This window comes from Mugil cephalus, chromosome 4 (genome assembly GCF_022458985.1).
Source record: "Mugil cephalus isolate CIBA_MC_2020 chromosome 4, CIBA_Mcephalus_1.1, whole genome shotgun sequence".
Taxonomy (NCBI): Eukaryota; Metazoa; Chordata; class Actinopteri; order Mugiliformes; family Mugilidae; genus Mugil; species Mugil cephalus.
The window spans coordinates 4878783-4899165 of record NC_061773.1 but is presented as its reverse complement, the minus strand read 5'-3'; the positions used below and the strand labels follow the sequence as shown (position 1 = coordinate 4899165).

Here is a 20383-nt window from a genome sequence, read left to right as displayed (position 1 = left end):
CAAATACATTAACACAGTTATTCCCCACTAATTCCTTTGGTTCTTAGTCATGTCATTTCCTTGACATCCCCTCATGTGTCTTTTTTCAATGTAATCCCAGCCCAAACTGACAATAAACACTTTGTTATGTTATGAAACATCTGGACTGTGTTAACATTGTACATGTACTGCCTGCAGGCATATAAAAAAAAAGTCTCTTTGGACGTACAAGTTTAAATGACAATTGACACAATGACACAATGTCCTCACCTCTTCTTCTTTTGGTTCCAAGAAGTGCCAGTACCCCTAAGATCAGAACCACAGCTGCTCCCAGACAAGACACAACTACTAGCAGTTCCCATTTTGACCTTTCTGTTTGGGAGGACACAAACTAGTTTTACTTTTAACAGAAAAAGAAAGATGACTGTGTTCCTATAGGAGGAGAATAATTATTAAATAAGATGAGCTGCTTTACTGTGCTGCTACAGAGCAAAACATGTTGTACAAACTAGAAATGTGTCAACTGCACTATTTGGTGATGAAAACATTTGACAAGAAGAAAAAGCTGACTTCAGTGCTAAGAAGCACAAGTGCTGCTGAAGTAAAACCAAAAAGATAAACAAACAAAGAAAAAATCAACAGCAATGTCTCATCTCATCCTCTACTACCACCTATCTTCACTATGGGGGTCACAGGGGTCTATCCCAGCTGTCATCAGGCGAGAGGCAGGGTACATCCGGACAGGTCACGAGTCTTTCACACACAGCAAATTGAGAAGAGTTGAATTCTTGGTGTTAAACTAGACATACACTAGTAGAGTTAATTATACTCTGGGTGGAGTTAATCCATTATAATTAACTCTCAGTCGATAAATAGTTTGTGTTAAAACCAAGTGTAAAAGTGTAACTAAATCAAAACTGTAGGTGCAAATATTTAAATATTAACTCCGAACTTCTTACTCTAAACTCTGATCCTGTATTTAACCCCCCCCCCTCTCCATTACTATTCGGGCACCCAAAGTCATTTTGCAGCGGTGAGCCACGGAAACTTTACTCGTCGCGCTGTTACTAACCACACGAACACCTGCTTAATGAGCTAGAGGTTACACAGAGCACCCGGAGAAAACCCACGCAGAAAAAGGGAGAACATGCGAACTCAGAACGCAGAAAAGCCCAAGCTGGACTCGAACCTGGACCTTCTCTCTGCACAGCAAATGCCAGAGTGTTAAAATCCCAGAGTTTTGATGACGAGAGTAGCAAATTTTACGCTTTGGTGTCGAATGGGCACAAAGTACACTTTTCAGGTTGCACCATAAACTCTTTCTGGTGTTCTTTCTATGTATAGTGTTAGTGTTGGTAATTGTAGTGTTTATTTTACAATAATAGAGTTTATCCCCGAGTTTATTTCATGATTGACTCTTTCCCGGCCGCACCAAGAGTTAGGTTTGGATTTCGTCATCAGCGCTCCGCGCCCTCATTGGTTGAATCCAGTCGCATGTTCTGAGCCTTCGTCTTGTTGGAGTGCAACCACGACACTAACCGAAGTCTACCGTGACAGCCACGCGGGACTGCAGGTAGGCTAAGAAACTAAAGTGAATAAGTAATGCATGAAATTTTTTCTTTTTTTTCATGTTTCAATTCGTGTATTACGGTGGCTGGTAAGTGCAAAACAAAATTACAAATCCGAAACAAATTTACAAACTCTGAAACAAATTTACAAACTCTGAAACTAATTTACAAACTCTGAAACACTTTTACAAACTCTGAAACAAATTTACAAAATTTGAAACACTTTTACAAACTCTGAAACAAATATACAAACTCTGAAACAAATTTACAAAGACAAAATCCTAACGGAAAGGGAATGTACCAAAAGCCGGATCTGACCGGAAGTGATTGAGTGAGCGGTTTGTTTTGAAAATCCTGAACGGGGCGAGTAGTGTTGTGAAGTTTATATGGAGTTGTATGATGTTTTGCCCGTTTTGTGGAAACCATTTCAGCCTGTTACCGTGGTTTTGCAATTCGTGTGGACGGTCTCTGGAGTTTTTAAAAGACACGGACCAGACGGAAGGACCAGAAATGCTGCATTATTGCACTCAATATTTCAATGAGGGAAACTAGTACGATGTAATCGTGGACATGATGTCAAGTTTACATGGTATAAACATCAGCTTGCGAACCTTAAAAAGTATACTCGGTCAAGCAGGGTTGTACCGCAGAAAGGATTATTCCTCTCCAAGTGCCATAATTAATGCCATCAGGTTGGAACTTCGTGGACCTGGACAACTGTTTGGCTACCGAACAATGTGGCAGGTACTCACACAAAAGTACAGCCTTCGAGTGATGAGAGATGATGTGATGAATTTGCTACGGGAGCTTAACCCTCGAGGGTGCGAGAGGAGAGCTCGCAGAAGGTTCATAAGAAGAACCTACCATTCAATGGGACCGAACTATATGTGGCATGCTGATGGCTATGATAAACTTCTACCATTCGGCCTGGCCCTTTCTGGATGCATAGATGGATTTTCACGTAAAGTACTGTGGCTTAAATGTGGACCAACAAATAATAACCCAAGGGCGATCGCTCACAATTTCCTGTCATGTGTGCGAAACCTTGGTGTCATCCCCATGAGACTGAGAACTGATTGCGGCACGGAGAACGGCTTTATGGCTGCGATTCCATGACTACTACTCGGGAGCGTCCAGCCACATGTATGGCTCATCCACTAATAACCAGCGCATTGAGTCCTGGTGGTCCATATTCAGAAAGGGAAGGTAAGTGGCCTTCATAATGTAATGTTATATTTAAAAAAAAAAAAAAAATGTTGTATGTACACACACAGATCATTATATCATATATCCATGTCTCTAGATCTCATTTCTGGATGGAGTTATTTGCAGACCTCCGAGATGCAGGATACTTCAATGGGAGTCATGAGCATCAGTGCCTATTGAGATTTTGCTATGGTGATGTTCTTCAGAAGGACTTGGATGAGTGTGTGAGACTGTGGAACAGTCACAGGATTCGCACTTCGAGAACAGCGTCATGTCCAGGAGGAGTGCCCAATCAACTATACTACTTACCATCTGTGAAGGTTCTCAGTCATCCAGGTAATCCAAAAAAGCGTTTAATAAGGTCAGCTGGACTTGTAGAATTTCTTGAAGACGTTTCGCCACTCATCCGAGTAGCTTCTTCAGTTCTGATAAACTAGTGGGAAATTGAGGTTTAAATAGGAAAAAACTCTGTGGGTAACACCCACCAGGAACTTGCTGGACCAGAAACTGGGGTCACTAATTACCATAATGGCTGGTACTTACCTGTCCTTCAATGGGGGGAAACTGTGTGCCTAGACTACTTACCTGTCCCCAGACTGTCCCCACTAGACAGGATGGCAAGGACAAGGAGGGAAAACACATTAAACAAACCCTCAAGACATGTGGATATCCCAACTGGGCCTTTGTCAAAGGCTCAAAAAGATATCCCAGGAAGGACAGGGAAGAGGAACAAAACAAAAGGAAGAACATCACCATCCCCTACATAGCTGGTGTATCAGAGAAACTAAGGAGAATTTTTGGTAAACACCGCATCCCAGTTTATTTCAAACCTGGAAACACACTAAGACAGAAACTGGTCCACCCCAAAGACAAAACACCTAGACAGAAACAGAGCAATGTAGTGTACGCGGTTCAGTGTAGTGAGGAATGTACAGACCTGTACATTGGGGAAACCAAACAACCCATACACAAGAGCATGGCCCAACACAGGAGAGCCAGCTCATCAGGAAACGACTCAGCAGTCCACCTCCACCTGAAGGACAAAGGACTCTCCTTTGAGGATACCAACGTCAAAGTCCTGGCCAGAGAGGACAGATGGTTTGAGAGAGGAGTTAAGGAAGCCATCTATGTCAAAATGGAGAAACCTTCTCTAAACAGAGGAGGTGGACTGAGATTTAATTTACCAACTATTTATAATTCAGTTTTGACATCTGTCCCCAAGAAGTTTCAACAACATTCACACATTGAGCCTCCAGGTTCCCATGGACAATAGCCTCGTTAGAGCTCTATTCATAGGGTAAGTAGTCTAGGCACACAGTTTCCCCCCATTGAAGGACACCAGCAATTATGGTAATTAGTGACCCCAGTTTCTGGTCCAGCAAGTTCCTGGTGGGTGTTACCCACAGAGGTTTTTCCTATTTAAACCTCAATTTCCCACTAGTTTATCAGAACTGAAGAAGCTACACGGATGAGTGGCGAAACGTCTTCAAGAAATTCTACAAGTCCAGCTGACCTTATTCAACGCTTTTTTGGATATACTACTTACCACACAGGTAAAACTTTGATGATAGATTGAGACTTCCTTGTTTCTGTCTTATTTTTTTTTTAACTTAAATGTAAGTAAATGTTATGTCTTCTATAGATTTGGCTCCAGAAACTGTGGATTTAAAATTGAACACTCTGAATTGGATGGCTTTCCTGAGGCAAGCCTATCAATAGCTACATGTGGGGACCCAAACATGCAGGAGTACTTGGACTTTGCTACGGAGCGCCATCAACTACAGAAGCCAGAAAACTGGGAGTCTGCAACAGGACTGTACATGAAGCTAAAAGAAATTGCTCAGCTATAAAATAATCACAAAGTTAGTAGCCAAGTGCTTGCTCATTGAGGCTTTTCTTTTCTTCCTGCTATTTTTTTCAGAGTGATTAAGATGTTTTTTTCTATGCCCTGAAATCTGATTTGTAGTGGTGGAGCACTGAATGTCACCCAGTTTTTTGGTGAAATAAATGAATCAAGTACTAGTAAAGTAATGCATATTTATTACATTTTTGTAAGAACAGAAAACAAAACTTCTTGGCCTTCTTTCTTTGACTCCCTTTTTTTTGTCTAAAATAGAATGGCCAAAATGTTAACTGTGAGAAAAAACATGCTCACATATCTTTACATTTTAAGATTCTTAACCTTTAATAACAACCTTTGCAGAGTCCCTAGGGGTCATCTCGTGGCTTAAAAACATCCAAATCCTGGGGAATTTTGAAGTCCAAAGTCCATTTGTGCAAAGAAAAAAATGTTCAGCATCTTGGCAATGTGCTTTCTCAACTAGTTATGAAAAATATGAGTGGTTTACAAACCTTCACAGTCAAGGAAATAGTCTGCCCAGTAGCCCAAAGTTTCACTTTCTTTAAGTCTCCTGTTACTCCCTGGTGGACTGAGGTCAAGTTTGAAGAGTCTCTCAAGTTCAAGAGCAGTTAGCCCCTTTTCTGAGTGGGTCAGGACAGGAGACAGCAACGCAGGGTGTTGCTGTAGTGCAGTGAGAAACTGAAGGGCTGAAAGACCATCTTTGAATCTAAAGAGTGAACACAAACGTTTCATTTTTGTGTAGTGACAATCACATTTAAATTACCCAAAGAAAACTATTGATTTTATATAAATTAATTGTGTGTTGATCATAACTAATCTAAAGAATCCCATATCTTGCTTTGCACATGGCAAGACTGGAATGGCACAGAGAGCAGGGTGGCTTGAGCACTTTTACACTGGCACAAGACAGGGAAAGGAGAGACAGACATCAAATATCAGGTATACTACAGATATGCATGCTAGTATAAACCAAAGAGGGAGACCATGATGCATTCTTACATAACCCCCCCACAAAAATCTCATCATTACAAATGTGATCTTACCTGTCAATTACAGATGAGTTGCGGTCAATAATATACCAGTGGAGGTAGTCAGACACAATTTATTTCTTTGCTTCAACAGTAGCCACATGTCTCAGACAACCTGCTGTCTGTAACATTGTGCTGTCTCTCATGGTACATTCTCGCAGAACATCAACTGAAGCAGCATTCTCAATCTGAATAGCATAAAAAGAAATATAAACACTCAAGTCAATCACAAAATGATAAATGAAGATAATTCTGTGTATTTGATTAAGGAAGGAAAAATCTTTTCAAAACACTGCAGAGACTATGTAATACTCTGCTATGCCACACTGCAGCCTTATGCTATTCTCACCTCTTGCAAAGCTTTCCCTATTTCTTCATCAGTTATTGAATTAACTGTTGCTTTAAATGAAGGCTGGCCAGCAAGATAATGTACAAGATCTTCTGACAGGAAATGGGGTCCTGGACCTCCATGCACAATTGACACCGCAATCATCTTTCCTGCCAGGTAGTACTCATCCTCCCTAACAGCTGTGAATTAAGTCATATAGCAAATTCAAAACATGTAATGTATTATGTACACTATAATGTATTAAGATGAAACTCAAGCAACAAACTATATGTCACGTGATATATATGGCTATTGATCATTAACCATTAGTATAGTACACATCTAACCCTATGCATACCATTTGCATTGTAGACCAAGAACCGAGGTCCTTCTGGTCCATCAAAAATGGGCCGGTCTTTCAGATGTTTCATTAGCAGAGTTAAAAACTCTCGCCTTGGACCACCTCTGTCAATTCCTTCTTCTAATACACCAGCATCATCAGTAAATTTGACCAGCATGTCACAGGTTTCAGAGTATGTTGTGCGCTTGAAACCTCTGACTGCTCCATCCCAAACATTAGCCCTTGAGATGTTGAACCTGCTGACTCTTTCATGATCAATGGGATGTGATAGGTTGGCAATAATGTCAGGTAATGTAATGTTCATCTCCTCGCTGTAATGACAAAAAAGTGACATAATTAGTGTATTTTCTACTTTTCCAAAAATATTTAAAGACCAGAAATATTGTACAGAGTACCAATGGCTCAGTTTACATTGGTGTGTGTTGTAAAACACAGGTCTGTGTATTTACTGTTGGAAAATTAACATTTGCATGTTAAAACATAACATAACAAAACGTAATCAACTAATGAAAATTAACTGAGTCACCATCATTGCATTTGTTTCATGTGGCTCCAGATCCTCATGATCAGATATTACTATCTGAAAAACAAATTAAAAGGTCTAAAATAACACTGAGAGCAACAAACATGACTGGAAACAGGCTGGCACAGTCTGACTTAATACCTGTCCAGGTTGAACTGTGCTTGAATTCCCAGGAGCATCTCTGAAACACAAAACAATTGATAAAATTATTACCTTTATGTATATATGGAGTTGAGAAACATTTAGAGGTATGGGAAAGATTTATAAATAAGAGATTATTTTGTTATAAATCACATTACATGTATGATATTTTGTACTTCATGTTCACCAGAGCAAATACTCTCAGCTAATCACATCACACACACACAACATAAAGATAAATGTAAATTATTATTAATAATTGTAAAAATCAGTACTCACCCTTCCTCTTCAGGTTTGTGTTTGGGTGTACTTTGGTTTTGTGGTTCAAACACCTGAGAGGGAAAGCATACAATTATCTACAATTTTAAACAGCTTCCACTATCATTTCCTTACCACATACAGTATATATCAATGGTGAAAGATTGTGTTTCTGTAATGCTAACATAGAAATAATCAAAACAAAACTTGGTTCTTCTAAAATATTGACCAGAATATTGATTTAATGCTTTTATGCTCAAATATATATCCAATGAATAAATAAATAAATGATAAATCAATCAAAATGGAAAAAAAAAAAAGTATTTTAGACAAACAAACAAAAAGAGTTAAAGAATGAACGTACTACAGTGTCAGCCCGATTGAATTGAGCTATGCTCCTGGATGTGATCACAATTTCAGAATCTGAGGAATCAGAGTCTAAGGTATCATCCACTATAGTAAAAACAAAAAATCCAACACATTATTAATATTTTGTATGCTAGAGTATGTAAATATGTAAAAAGAAATTGAATTATGAGATCCACAAACCTCCTTTAAAGTGTGTTTCTAGGCAAAGGAAAAAAGTGATCCTGGAATATGCCTTCCCAATTTCCTTTTTATATTCAGTCAATTTGAATGGCCTTTCTGTCCCAGGCACATGGACCACCTCTGAGCAGTCAGGATACAAAAGGACGTATGGTCCTTCACCCATGTCCTTATTAAATGTCGTCATTTTCTGCACAGCTTGTTTCAGCAGATCAGGTGCTGCTACTTCTGGGTCTGTAAATGATGGGAGTGTTTTCCCTCTTAAAGGTTTTAAATCAGTTCCATGTGTCACCATCAATCCTATGTTTATCTAGTAAGACAACAGAAAGATGCAATTAATCTCACATATACATAGAGTAGCGTTGTGCAGTTTATATGGAGTTATATGATATATATAAAAACAGCCAAGGCACCTTACCTGGACGTTTTTCTTTTCTTGTTTATGTTTTTCTTTCTTCCACAGTTAAAACACTGCCGTTCTTTGGACTTGGTGCTTCTGTTCTCCATGAACTGTTTATATGATGCCCATTGTTGTTCTGCTGGAATGAACAGAGTTCAAGTAGAAAGTTAGCAGCAGCTCAAACAATCGTCAACTACTGTCAGTAACACGTTGGTATTCTGTTATGGCTGGAATAACATTGACTGTGTAGCGAAATAAACTGAAACGGTAACTGCACTTTTATTCACTGCATGTCTAACAGTGGCTTCGGAAAGCTTGCGCTATGCTGCACTTACTTTGTTTAGCATTTTCCGGCTGTTTAGCTGTTCCCTGTGCGCTTGGTCCTTCCGTCTGGTCCGTGTCTTTTAAAAACTCCAGAGACCGTCCACAAAACCGCGGTAACAGGCTGAAATGGTTTCCACAAAACGGGCAAAACATCCTACAACTCCATATAAACTTCACAACACTACTCGCTCCGTTCAGGATTTTCAAAACAAACCGCTCACTCAATCACTTCCGGTCAGATCCGGCTTTTGGTACATTCCCTTTCCGTTAGGATTTTGTCTTTGTAAATTTGTTTCGGAGTTTGTAAAAGTGTTTCAGGGTTTGTAAACTGTTTCAGAGTTTGTAAATTTGTTTCAGGGTTTGTAAATTTGTTTCAGAGTTTGTAAAAATGTTTCAGAGTTTGTAAAAGTGTTTCGGATTTGTAATTTTGTTTTGCACTTACCAGCCACCGTATGAAAGCCTACTCCACCTTAGCTAAAAATCATCGCCTATAATAATTACTTAGGTGATAAGATGCAAAATACAACCGTTACTGAAAAAGGTAACGCTGTTAGTAACGCTCTTTATTGTAACGCCATTATTCCCATCACTGATCGTGAGTTGAATGTATCGTTACATCACTGGTTTCATGTGATTTTATTTGTTTACTTTGTATATTGAATGTGTTGTTGAATGTTAAGTCATGACTTGACATAGAACCAAAACTCATGAACTTGTTTTGTGGACACAAGTCAAGTCTCTATAATGAGTAGAATAAGATCTTGGAGAACCTTGTAGAATCCAATGGATGGTGAGCTACCAGATCTACAAATACTACTGAGTTGCAGATGACATATGTGTGGTAGGACTGTATCAGTTACACTGTGCTGGTACCACTTGGAACACATGATAAACCGACTGCACTCGAGTGGAATTTTATTTGTGAACTGAACTGAACACCACACACAGTACCACTATTCAATGAACTCTTTCTTTTAAAGGCGCCATTTAGTTTTGTTATTTTTCATATCAATTGTATATATACCTGTTGTTTATTTTCTACTGTAGCAAATTATTTACTAAATTCAAATTCATTTTGCAACTTACCGTGTCCATGTTCACTGTATTTAATTTATGAGAGCTATATTCAGACCTAGCCTATTTAATACATGTATTACTCCAGAGCTGGTTTAAATGCCAACAGTGATACAAACACATTGACGCTAAGCAGGTTTATGTTTAGCATGTTTATTATCTTATCAGCTGAGTCTGATGGTGTCAGATGTTTGGTCATTAACCAAAAAATACATGTCTATGGCAGATTAGACATTGGACATAGCAACCAGGAGAATATGTCACATATTCTCTGATTGTTTCCAGGTAAATTAAAAAATGTACATTATATTTCATCAAATTATTTATTTAGCATCCATGTCGATACTTGAGTTGAAATTTCTGATCAGAATTATTTAAACTGTGCTGTAAAAACATTGTCTATGTAAAGGAGCCATTGACTGAGACTGCAGTTAAATAAAGCTGTTACACTGTTCTGAGAACTTCCCTATGGGATACTAATGCAAACACCAAGTAACTTTAATATAAACAAGCATGCAAGAAAAATAATGATTTGCAGAGTTGTACAATAAATCTGGAGCTGGTCCAATGGGCCGAGGGTCTGAGGTACCGCTGCTGTCACTCTACAGAAAAGAAACACAGAAATAAATGGACATTTCATTGATTTGAAGCTGTAATGACATGTTATGTGTTTCCGTTTAACTTTAAGCCACTTTCAATTTCAGCAGACGTTTCACCACCAAGTGAATAATCTACTTGACTGTTACATCCAGAGAATGAAGTAACTCACCATTTTTGCACTCATAGGTGACAGTACTGTAGGTTTCATCATAATCGACCTGCAAATGATTTAATAAGATGTTAGATGGAAGGAAGAGTGAGGACAGTCTTATCTACAGACAGAATAGTTATTGTATGAAGGTAAATCTGCCATCATCACAATTTGTAGTGAGACTTACCAAAGATTTCCAGTCATCTAAAAGATAAACAACATATCTTTAATAATCTTATATAAAGAAAATACACTGTGCATAAATACATAATGTATTGGCATGATTAGAATGATTGGAGTGAATGCAGATGAGTAACATGTCTTGATTTACCTGTGATGCTAACTTTTGCTCTAAAGGGAAAAAAAGAATAATAGTTTATTATATATAATTGTTTGTGTCTTTTAGAAGCACAGTTCATGGCCATATTATTCTCCACAAACATCCTCGGCATGAGCTGATATTTTATGTCGTGTTAATACTATGAGTGACAACAGTTACCAGTCAAGCATGACCAGCTACACGGTCAGAGAGCTGCTGTTAAAGTGTTGCTCAAGAGTGAATGGATATGGATTTTGTCATCCATTATATAGGGAAACAAATGTATATTGGACAGCATCATAGGAAGACAATGAGAAAAATGAGAGAATGCAGAAGCTGCACAAGCCTCCTACAGTGTTATAAATGACAGCCAAACCACCCTGAGATAGAGTACAATACTCACATTCATGAGAAACTGATCTTTCTTTCATTTGAGACAGTCATAAGATGACAGTGGTTGGTTTTGTCGAAGTGAAATAATCAATGCAAAGCAGAGCATAGAAGTTCCAGACTAGCACTCATGTATTTAAAGTATAAAAAGCCTTACACCTTGGAAGCACATTTCTCTAAAATAAAATGAAAACAAGTATATTTAGAAAACTTCATTAATGCACCATAAAACACAGAATAATTTCTGCAGAACTGCAGAAATATTTGTGAAAAAAAATTTTTTTTGCTTCAAAAGATGTGACTGCTACAAAAAAATTATTTTTATCTTGTTTACTGTTTACAAGAAAAGCTGAGAAAATGAAATTCTTAACAGTTTCAATATGTCAGTTCTCAACATTGTTCGTATCAACGAATAACAGGGATTGTGTTAAAAACTGAACAAAAAATAAATAAACCATCACATCATCAAATTAATATTTAGTACCTCTTCACACAGTAGAGCTCTAATCTTGGCTGCCATGTTCCCCATAAACCTTTCACACTGTTGTTGTTACTTTTAATTCTTCTAAATACGTTGGTTTGCACTTTGAAACAGACCTTTTGATAATCCACCATAGAGTTTCAATGGGGACTGACCTGGCCACTCTGAATATTGTGCTCCTCCTGCAGTCAAGTTCTACTTGCCCTGGATGTGTAGCAAGGGGCATTATCTTGTTGAAACATCCAGTTTGGACCTCGATGGAACGCAGTATGTACAGAAGGGAGCATGTGTGTTTGGAGAATGACACAATATTTGGCAGAGTTCAATGTGCCCCAAACCATGATACTGCCTCCACCATGTGTTTGATATTAGGTACTGTAGATGCCAGAGATAATAGCAGGAGAAGATAAAGCTGGAAACCCGACTCATCTGACCACAGAATCTACTTCCAGTTCCTGACTGTCCAGTACTTCAGGATTTGGGCCCAACGGCGGCCGGCTAACATCTGTCTCATTGATCAGGGGCTTCTTGACAACCTTGTGTAATAATGGTATAGTAGTTCTGAGACTGGATAGTTGAGCCGGTTATTTCAATTTTAAAGAAATACTAATGTTGTGCAGTTTCAATATGTGGTGCAGTCTTGCACTGTGGCCACCAGGTGGCGATCGCAAATCAAGCCATTCCTGTGTCTGAGTGTATTTGTCTCTGTGTAGTGTTGCTGTGAGGTGTTTGGTGGCCGTCCGACAGTGTGCATTGGTGTGTATAAGGTACTGCTAACAGTGTTAGCTGATTGCTACACTTTTCAAGCATCAATGTGGAGAGAATGAAGGATGAGTTTTTATCATTGTTATTATTTTTTTTTATCTTGTTTAAGTGGTATATAAAAGGAGAAGAGGCGTCAGTCCCATTCAGCCAGCTCTAGGTTACATGGCATCTTGTGTAAGTTTATGTTAATTAAAAGTACTGTTTTGATGTCATGATGATTTATGTAAGTGGGTGATTGACGCCTCCAAACTTCACTGTTGGTACAGTGTTTTTGGGGTGATGTGCAGTGCATTTTGTCCTCCAAACATGGTGTGTGTTTTGACATCCAAAGAATTAAATTTTGCTCTCATCTGACCAGACTATGTTCTCCCAGTATTTTACAGGCTTGTCCAAATGTTGTGCAGCAAACTTTAAACAAGCTTCAACATGCTTTTTCTTCAGAAGCGGAGTCTTGCATGGTGAGCGTGCATACAGGCCATGGTTGTTGAGTGCATTGCTTATTGTTTTCTTTGAAACAATTGTACCTGCTAATTCCACGTCTTTCTGAAGCTCTCCACAAGTGGACCTTGGCTCTAGGACAACTATACTGATAATTCTTTTCACTCCTCTGTCAGAAATCTTGGGAGGAGCACCTGGTCGTGGCTGGTTTATGGCCGAATGATGTTCTTTCCACTTCTGGTACTGGAACATTCAGAAGTTTAGAAATCCTTCTGTAACCAATGCCATCACAATGTTTTGCAACAATAAGGTTGTGAAGGTCTTCAGAGAGTTTCTTTGCTTTTACCCATCATGAGATGCTCTTTATGTGACACCTTGGTAATGACACACCCTTTTATAGGACACCAGTCTGGACTGAACCAGCTGATATTCATTTGCACTGACAAGGGGCAGGATGGCTTTCTGATCACTGATAGATTTCAGCTGGTGTCTTGGCTTTTCCATGCCTTTTTCCACCTCCCTTTTTGTGTGTGTTCAATACTTTTCCCCTCTGTTATTTAACATTATCACACATAACTTCAGTTCTGAACTTATTTGTTTTGGTTTCTAGGTATGGATTACTTGGGTTGTTACCAACACCTGATGGAAATTTCATGTCAATAGTACCTTTAGAAATGTGTTTGTGTTGCAATGTGTTGCAATGTGTTCAATACTTATTTTGCCCGCTGTATCAGTGGGCTTGTCTGGGTAAAGTACGTTTTCATATTAACACCATGCAATGAATGACACAGTTTGTATTTAAACTTTTTGTATAATAATGTATGTGAATCATGAGTCAAATTTAGCAAGTGTGTCACCTGATGCTGGGTTCATTGTTGTCTGGGAAACTGAGGTGGTGGAGCTCACAGTGTTATGTGGCATAGAAGCAGTCGAATCTGGTGGATAAACACAATATGCATCAGACATCATCAAAAATCAGTGCAACTTTAATATTCATATGAACGGGTCACTGCCATTTTTGAAAAAAACACACATACGCACGTGCAGGCACATTCCTGTATGACCATTTTTGTGAGGACACTCATTGGCATAATGCATTCCCTAGCTCACCCTAACCCTAACATCTCAACTAAATGCCTAACCCTAACCTAATTGTAATCTTTACCCTAAAACTGAGTTTTAGCCTTCAAAACAGCCAAAAAGTGAGGACAGGCCACAATGTCCTCACTTTACACAAATGTCCTCAATCTGCTGATATAAAACTTAAACTGGTTCTCAGAAGGATAGCTGTGCAAGTACACACACACGCACACATATTCTGCCATAAAAAAAAAAAAAAAAAAAACATCAATTCAGCCAATAAAAATGATACCTGCTTCATCTCTGCCTGCAGGTGACTTTTTACTGGGGCTGGATGTTGTTAAGGCAGTGATTCTATCTTTGTCTCCGTTTGTTCCTAAAGACAAATTCATGAATAAAATATGACTTCATGTGCTGATGTCAAGATAAAACGATGAAAGTGACAGATACTCACTTTGTACGGTGATGTAGGATATAACACTGTATGGAGATTGATGCTTTACAGTGTAACAACATCTTACTTTGACTTCAGCAGGTGATGTGAGACTTGCCATCTGCAGCAGCTCACTTCCTGTCAGTGTCTTCAGACATGGGAAGTCTCTGACTGTCCGTCCACTAACAGTGTAGAAATGACACTGAGACACAGAAACAGACGATGGAGGCTCACACCTCAGTGTGACTGAGTCTGTCTCTGTGATCACTGGTGGATCGACGGTGAGTTTGGGTGGAGGAGAAGCTGAAAGTTGAAGCATTCAAATATTTATTCACAAATATTATTTAGACAGGTTTAAACTACAATACATCCAACATTAACTGAACTAAAATTCAGCTTAAATTGAACTGATTTGTGGTGACTCTAAAGATATAACAACATATTAAAGTCACTCACTCTGTATGGTGATGGTGCTGGAGTCACTGTATTCAGACCCTTCAGTGTGGACTTCATAAAAACAGCTGACTGTAACCACACCAAGTGGTAGGCTGTTTATTATGTCCAGAAGCTCAATTCCTGTCAGTGTCTTCACACAGGGGAAGTCTTTAAGATTTCCTTTAGATCCAAATAAAGTGTAGAAATGACACTGAGACACAGGAACAGACGATGGAGGCTCACAGGTCAGTGTGACTGAGTCTATCTCTGTGATCACTGATCTAGTCACTGTCAGTTTAGGAGGAGGCAGAGCTGAAAAGACAGAGGTCAACATATGTGGATGAAATATGTACGGATACTGTACAACTGATCATTAAAAAAAAAAAGATAATCTCAGGGACTGACCTTCGATCTGATGAAAAGAATCTGTCAGAGAAAGATTTTTAAACAAGTGAAATAGATGCACTAGTCACTCACAAGAAACTTCACCACAGCATAGGAATATTTAACCTGCGGCTAAGATGCAACTAATGTAAAACTGTTAATATACGCTGCAGATAAAAATACTTAGTGAGACATATAACGTATTAACTTTACCAACGTAAGTAATAGTGTTCCTGTATCGTTGTGTAAGAGCCAACGTTAATGATGAGATGTTTAACTTACAGATGAGGACAATAAACAGAAGGTGTCTAGTCATGATGAAGCTGAATACTACTCCTCCAGGAAGTTTTCTGGTGTCAGCGTACAAGTCACTGACACGTTATATACTTCATGGCAGGAAACCACAGTAAGCATCAGAGAGAGATAATAGCATTCACACGGCAGCACAACAATCTCATCTCATCTTCTACTACCGCCTCTCCTCACTAGGGTTGTGGGGGTTGCTGGAAGAAACCAGAGTACCCAGAGACAAACCACAGACACAGCCTCACACCTCAACATGCAAACTCCACCCAGAATTACATTTATTTATACAGTATGAAGAAGAATCCACATTGTCTCAAAATGATTTTTAAGAGGAAGAAATGTTGAGCTCTTATGAGAGGGACGTCTGCTTGAGGCCGGATGGGTAGAGAGAAAAAACATAAGAGAAGAGAAGAGAAGAGAAGAGAAGAGAAGAGAAGAGAAGAGAAGAGAAGAGAAGAGAAGAGAAGAGAAGAGAAGAGAAGAGAAGAGAAGAGAAGAGAAGAAGGAACATAATGATGCAAACATCTGACTAAATCTTACATATACATCTAATCATGATACAAATAAGAGTACTAAATAACACTGATGCATGTTACATGACATGCTCATATGATGTGATATACAATGATCAGGAGCAACACTATGAACTCCAAAACAGTTGTGACTCATCAGAGAATGGATGGATGTGCAGATCGATACTGAAATATCGATACTGATACCAGAAAATTGATTTCTCAAATCAAAATATCAATACTTTTGATACTTCAGCCATTCGAGGTAATGTGTATATTATTAAGAGGAACACAGTGTAAGGTAACTATAAACTACAAAAGGACGGAAGAGGAGAGCACAGTGTCAGAATTAAGAGGCAAGTTTCCATTGTTATTATAGTTAAGTTCAGTCTGATGGTGCAGCCATCAGACTGAACTTAACTCCTGTCGATTCTGTGGATTTTGTTGGTGTGTTATGTTGATGTCTGTGTATGTTTGTGCACAAGCTACTGGACACTGAATAAAGTATTGCTATTTATCATTTGTAAATACACTACTATTTTAGTAGTGTTTACCAGACACATTGGGTGTATTTGCACAAAGTATTGGTATCGAATGAATTTTAATCAGTATCAGATCAGAAAGGAAATCGGTTGTATCGATAGGCTTTGGGTCTCATGAGTTCAGGAGAGGGGCCTGTGTGGATACTTGGATCAGTTTGGGATCTAGTGAATCTGGAGGCCAGGTCAACACCTTGTTCTGTTCTTCATGTATTTTCAGTTGTTCCTAAACCAGTTTTGTGTGTGTGACTGTGTCAGGCTGCATCCTGCTGGGGATGGCTGCTGCCATCAAAGAGTGTCATTGCTATGGGGTGGGAGTGCCTGGTCTGGTCCATGTGGGTGGTACATAAGTAACAGCCACATGAATACCAGGTACATTGTATTGTCACAAGATGGTCAATGTTATTTACTTCTCCTGTCAGTGGTCATAATGTTGTGGCTGATCGGTGTATACTTACAAGCTCTTTCTAAATTTGGTATGTTACAATAGTCTTTATTATACTCAAGGAGCTGAACCCCCTGGACCCTGTAAGGAGGTAAAAAAAAGCTCTTAAACATTTTGTAAATAATGGTAAAATCTGTTTATGTATGTACACAATATATGCATAAACTCATATTCATTATAAAGAAAAGGCAGGCACAAAGCTGTGAATGTTACTGTACATAACACTTAATGTCCAAAGACCACGTTTTCTGCCTGGATGATTACTGACAACATTTGTTTCTGACAGGACAAAGCCTGTGGACCAGTGGACATGCAAGGCTCAGGTTCAACAGCAGAGGGCAGGATATGTGTTCTGTATCTGCATGATGTACTAGGCTCTGTATGAGGCCTTTACAAACATACTAACCAGGTGGCAGATGTTTGTTGCTATGTTGAAACAGAAACTTGTCATTATTCCAAAAATAAATACATAAATAAATCAATAAATAAATGCTATATTTCCCTGATACTAATCCTGCAGGTCTTCCAGTGTTTACTAGTGTTTCATTACAGTGCTGTAGGCGTTACTGTCCAGAGCTACTGCAGCTGGCTCCTCAGGGATTACATCATACACATGGTATACTTCAGACTAGGGAAAAAACATAGTGAGAGCTCTTTAGTTCTAAATAGTAATCATGCTCAGTTCTACAACTAGTAAGTTTGTCACTCACCTTCTCATTTTCACACGACTGTCTCGTATTCCTTTGATCAAATCCTAAAAAAAAGGAAGACAATCAGAAATGTTTTATTGCATCATTTATCCAAATAAACATCCAATTAAACATCACAGGGATTGTTGCTTATATATCTGATCGTTTTATCCTACACCCATAAGCACTAGGAGAAAAAGCAGAAGCTCACCAGCAGTGGGATAGTCGGCACCAGGCAATGAGCTGATCACATGGTAGGACTCAATATTCCCTGCAGGTAACTTTTTTTTTTTTTTTTTTTTTACTGGTGGAGAGCAGTGTTAGAGGCCAAAGAAGCCTTGTTATGCACATCAGTAATATAGGATCTGTGATTTTGACTTGCCAAAAGGAAATTACAAGTTCTCCAGGATCAACACTCGTCATGTTCACAGATTCGCCTAAAACAGGGGACAAAAAAAGCTCAATGCACCAAAAACAAATATGCAAATCATACCATATATGTATGAAGTGATATTGTGATGTTGACCAATCAGTAAACGTGTACATTACCAGTAACACTGGCTTGTAATCTGTATGGGAATGAATAAAACTCTTGTTAAATAATCCAGGATGTGAATATGTTTTTTCCTTCTGCTTCAGTAGCTGATGCTCCAGTGAACCTTTACTCAGCATTTACCTGAACTTCAGTATTAAACAAGGTAAATAATTTTTAAAAACAAATCTTACCTCTTGTCACTACACTTCCCTGAATGATGTAGGAAAAAGAAGAAGACGAGAGTATGAAAAGTGCAGTCAGTAACCACTGAGATCAGTTCACTTTAAACTGTTGATATTTTTAGTGGTTGTCATTTCCGGGTTATAGTCGACAGAATGAACTCTGGTCTAAAAGACGGAGCAGCTTTTGCATCTTTTTACATTTGCAAACTGAGGTAAAAGTGGTACTTCAACGGTGTACACACAGAAAAACACTTTAGAGCCTATAAGCCGAAAATCACAACAAAAGAATCAGATGACATTACACCAACGAGATAATATCTACCACTAGACTGGAGGTAGTCATGTTAAACATTGTAAATATGCAAAACTCGTTTCTGAACTGCATGACAATCCACAAACACAGCACACGGAGCATTGTTACAGAAACATGATATCTATGTTAAGAAATTTTGTTCACCTGAAGATGCCTCTGGTGTGGTGACAGGAAACAAGCCCAGGGTCAAAGCACCTGTACCAGGTCTGGTAGTTCCTCTAGAAACTGTTTCTTTAAGAAACAAAAGACAAATATAAAACAATAAAAAGAGAAACGTTTTAATGTGCTCTAGATCTAGACCTGGTGTGTCATTTATTGGGAATTCATTTTGTGTGTCACCTTTTAGGGAAGTAGATCGTGAACCAAAACTGCTACGTGACATAGTGACAGTCTGACCTAGTGCAATGAAAGAAAACCTTTAGAATAGTTTCAGTAACTGGTTGATGTAATGGACTGATGTTTAGATACATGTCCCACCTGTGGTCATTCTGAAAGATGTGATTGTCTGGGTTGTCATCTCCTGTGTTGTTGTAGATGGACTTGTGTCTGTCAGTTCTACGTGAACACAAATAAATTAAACTGAGTCAGTCAGTTGAACTGTGAAATCCTCCCTACAAACACACACACACACACACACACACACACACACACACACACACACACTAACAACCTTCCCTCCTGACACAGCTCTGTTTAAATATTTTTTAATATATTTATTATATGTTATAAGTTATTCTTGATTTTGATTATGAAACCCCAATTCAGAGAATTTGCTGCAGTGGTTGAAGCGTTCATGAAACATCACAGTCTGCAGCTATGTATCACTGTGACATTTTAAAAGGATTTTTTCCATTATTTCTGGTTTGCAACATTGAGTACACATTGACTTAGTAATACAACCAAGAACATGTTAGAGTGGCGACTTACTCAGTATGCTGATGGAGGCTCTGTTACTGTGTGGAGATGGATGTTGTTCTCCTCTACGCTCCACTGTATAATAACATGTTACTTCAACCTCAGCAGGTGAACTCTGCTGTGACATCGACAGAAGCTCAGTTCCTGTCAGTGGCTTCAGACAAGAGACAGCTCTGGACGTGTTTGTTCTCATAAAGAACAAAAAAACACGGAGACACTGAAACTGATGATGGAGTCTCACAGATCAATGCCACTGACTCTGTCTCTGTGATCAGCTGTGGAGTCACTGTCAGTTTAGGCTGAGGAGCTAAAAAAGTAAAAACATGGTGGATGGAATAAATGAGTGTTACTGGGAAATGAAACATGTTGATACATTTACAAGTGTACTCACTTTGTATGGTGATGGTCAACATGTTACTGTGTTCAGACTGATGCACTCGTAGGTAAGAACATGTCACTTCAACTGTAGCAGGTGAACGTTGTTGTACCAGTGACAGCAGTTCAGTTCCTGACAGTGTCTTCAGACAAGAGAAAGACTTGGCTGCTTTGTCTCTTAAAAAGTTGAAATAACACTGAGACACAGAAACTGATGATGGAGGCTGACAGTTCAGAGAGACTGACTCTGTCTCTGTGATCAGCTGTGGAGTCACTGTCAGTTTAGGTGGAAGAACCTCTGAAAAATAAAAGTACATTAGATACAGATTTGAAACTAAACTAAGATGTATCTGAAGTATTTTCTGATCATATGATTTTAGTTGAAGATTGAGCACTAAGACATAAATTTATTTGTAATGCAGCATATTAATATTACGGCCATAAGTTAGTTAGTTAGTTAGTTAGTCGATAATTAACTTCTCAGTAGTTTGGACTCACT

At 38.7% G+C, this 20383-nt stretch overlaps 4 protein-coding genes and 1 pseudogene across 6 annotated transcripts in view; all 5 read right to left on the bottom strand.

Annotated features, from left to right (window-relative positions):
* LOC125006374 overlaps positions 1-20383 on the bottom strand; it is a 93436-nt gene that overhangs the window by 28519 nt on the left and 44534 nt on the right. The window lies entirely within an intron of this gene.
* Positions 5098-8494, bottom strand: LOC125006383 (annotated as a pseudogene).
* Positions 9745-20383, bottom strand: part of LOC125006376 — a 41544-nt gene continuing 30905 nt past the window's right edge. For both annotated transcript variants that reach the window (XM_047582353.1, XM_047582355.1), the window contains 2 exons: positions 10367-10415; positions 9745-10199 (listed from right to left, as the gene is read on the bottom strand). In XM_047582353.1, coding sequence (XP_047438309.1) covers positions 10195-10199; positions 10367-10415 — 54 coding nt within the window. In that variant the 3' untranslated portion in view covers positions 9745-10194. The remainder of the gene's footprint in view (positions 10200-10366; positions 10416-20383) is intronic.
* LOC125006380 lies at positions 13582-16692 on the bottom strand. Of its 2 annotated transcripts, XR_007112566.1 has the most exons (5): positions 15095-16692; positions 14711-15001; positions 14276-14557; positions 14114-14197; positions 13582-13676 (listed from the first exon to the last, which is right to left on the bottom strand). XR_007112566.1 is itself a non-coding variant. In XM_047582360.1 (4 exons), the coding sequence occupies exons 1-4, from the start codon at positions 15387-15389 to the stop codon at positions 14229-14231; spliced, it is 675 nt and encodes a 224-aa protein (XP_047438316.1). In that variant the 5' UTR covers positions 15390-16692; the 3' UTR covers positions 14224-14228. The 2 variants fall into 2 exon arrangements, 1 of the variants encoding a protein (XP_047438316.1); XM_047582360.1 differs by lacking the exons at positions 13582-13676; positions 14114-14197 and having other exon boundaries at positions 14224-14557; positions 15095-15115; positions 15356-16692.
* LOC125006381 lies at positions 16765-19709 on the bottom strand. The gene is made up of 9 exons (XM_047582361.1): positions 19522-19709; positions 19072-19149; positions 18934-18990; positions 18739-18825; positions 18291-18309; positions 18114-18133; positions 17776-18001; positions 17586-17629; positions 16765-17503 (listed from the first exon to the last, which is right to left on the bottom strand). The coding sequence occupies exons 1-7, from the start codon at positions 19700-19702 to the stop codon at positions 17826-17828; spliced, it is 618 nt and encodes a 205-aa protein (XP_047438317.1). The 5' UTR covers positions 19703-19709; the 3' UTR covers positions 16765-17503; positions 17586-17629; positions 17776-17825.

Bases quoted from the DNA above. Each gene is read 5' to 3' on its own strand.
- LOC125006381 (XM_047582361.1), bottom strand. From the start codon at position 19,702: ATGAGAACAAACACGTCCAGAGCTGTCTCTTGTCTGAAGCCACTGACA. The intron at 18,991-19,071 runs GTGGGACATGTA...TCATTGCACTAG, and splicing joins ATCTTTCAGAATGACCACAG to GTCAGACTGTCACTATGTCA. The intron at 18,826-18,933 runs GTGACACACAAA...TGTTTCTTAAAG, and splicing joins ACGATCTACTTCCCTAAAAG to AAACAGTTTCTAGAGGAACT.
- LOC125006380 (XM_047582360.1), bottom strand. From the start codon at position 15,389: ATGACTAGACACCTTCTGTTTATTGTCCTCATCT. The intron at 15,002-15,094 runs GTCAGTCCCTGA...CTGTCTTTTCAG, and splicing joins TTCTTTTCATCAGATCGAAG to CTCTGCCTCCTCCTAAACTG. The intron at 14,558-14,710 runs GTGAGTGACTTT...TTCAACTTTCAG, and splicing joins CAGCACCATCACCATACAGA to CTTCTCCTCCACCCAAACTC.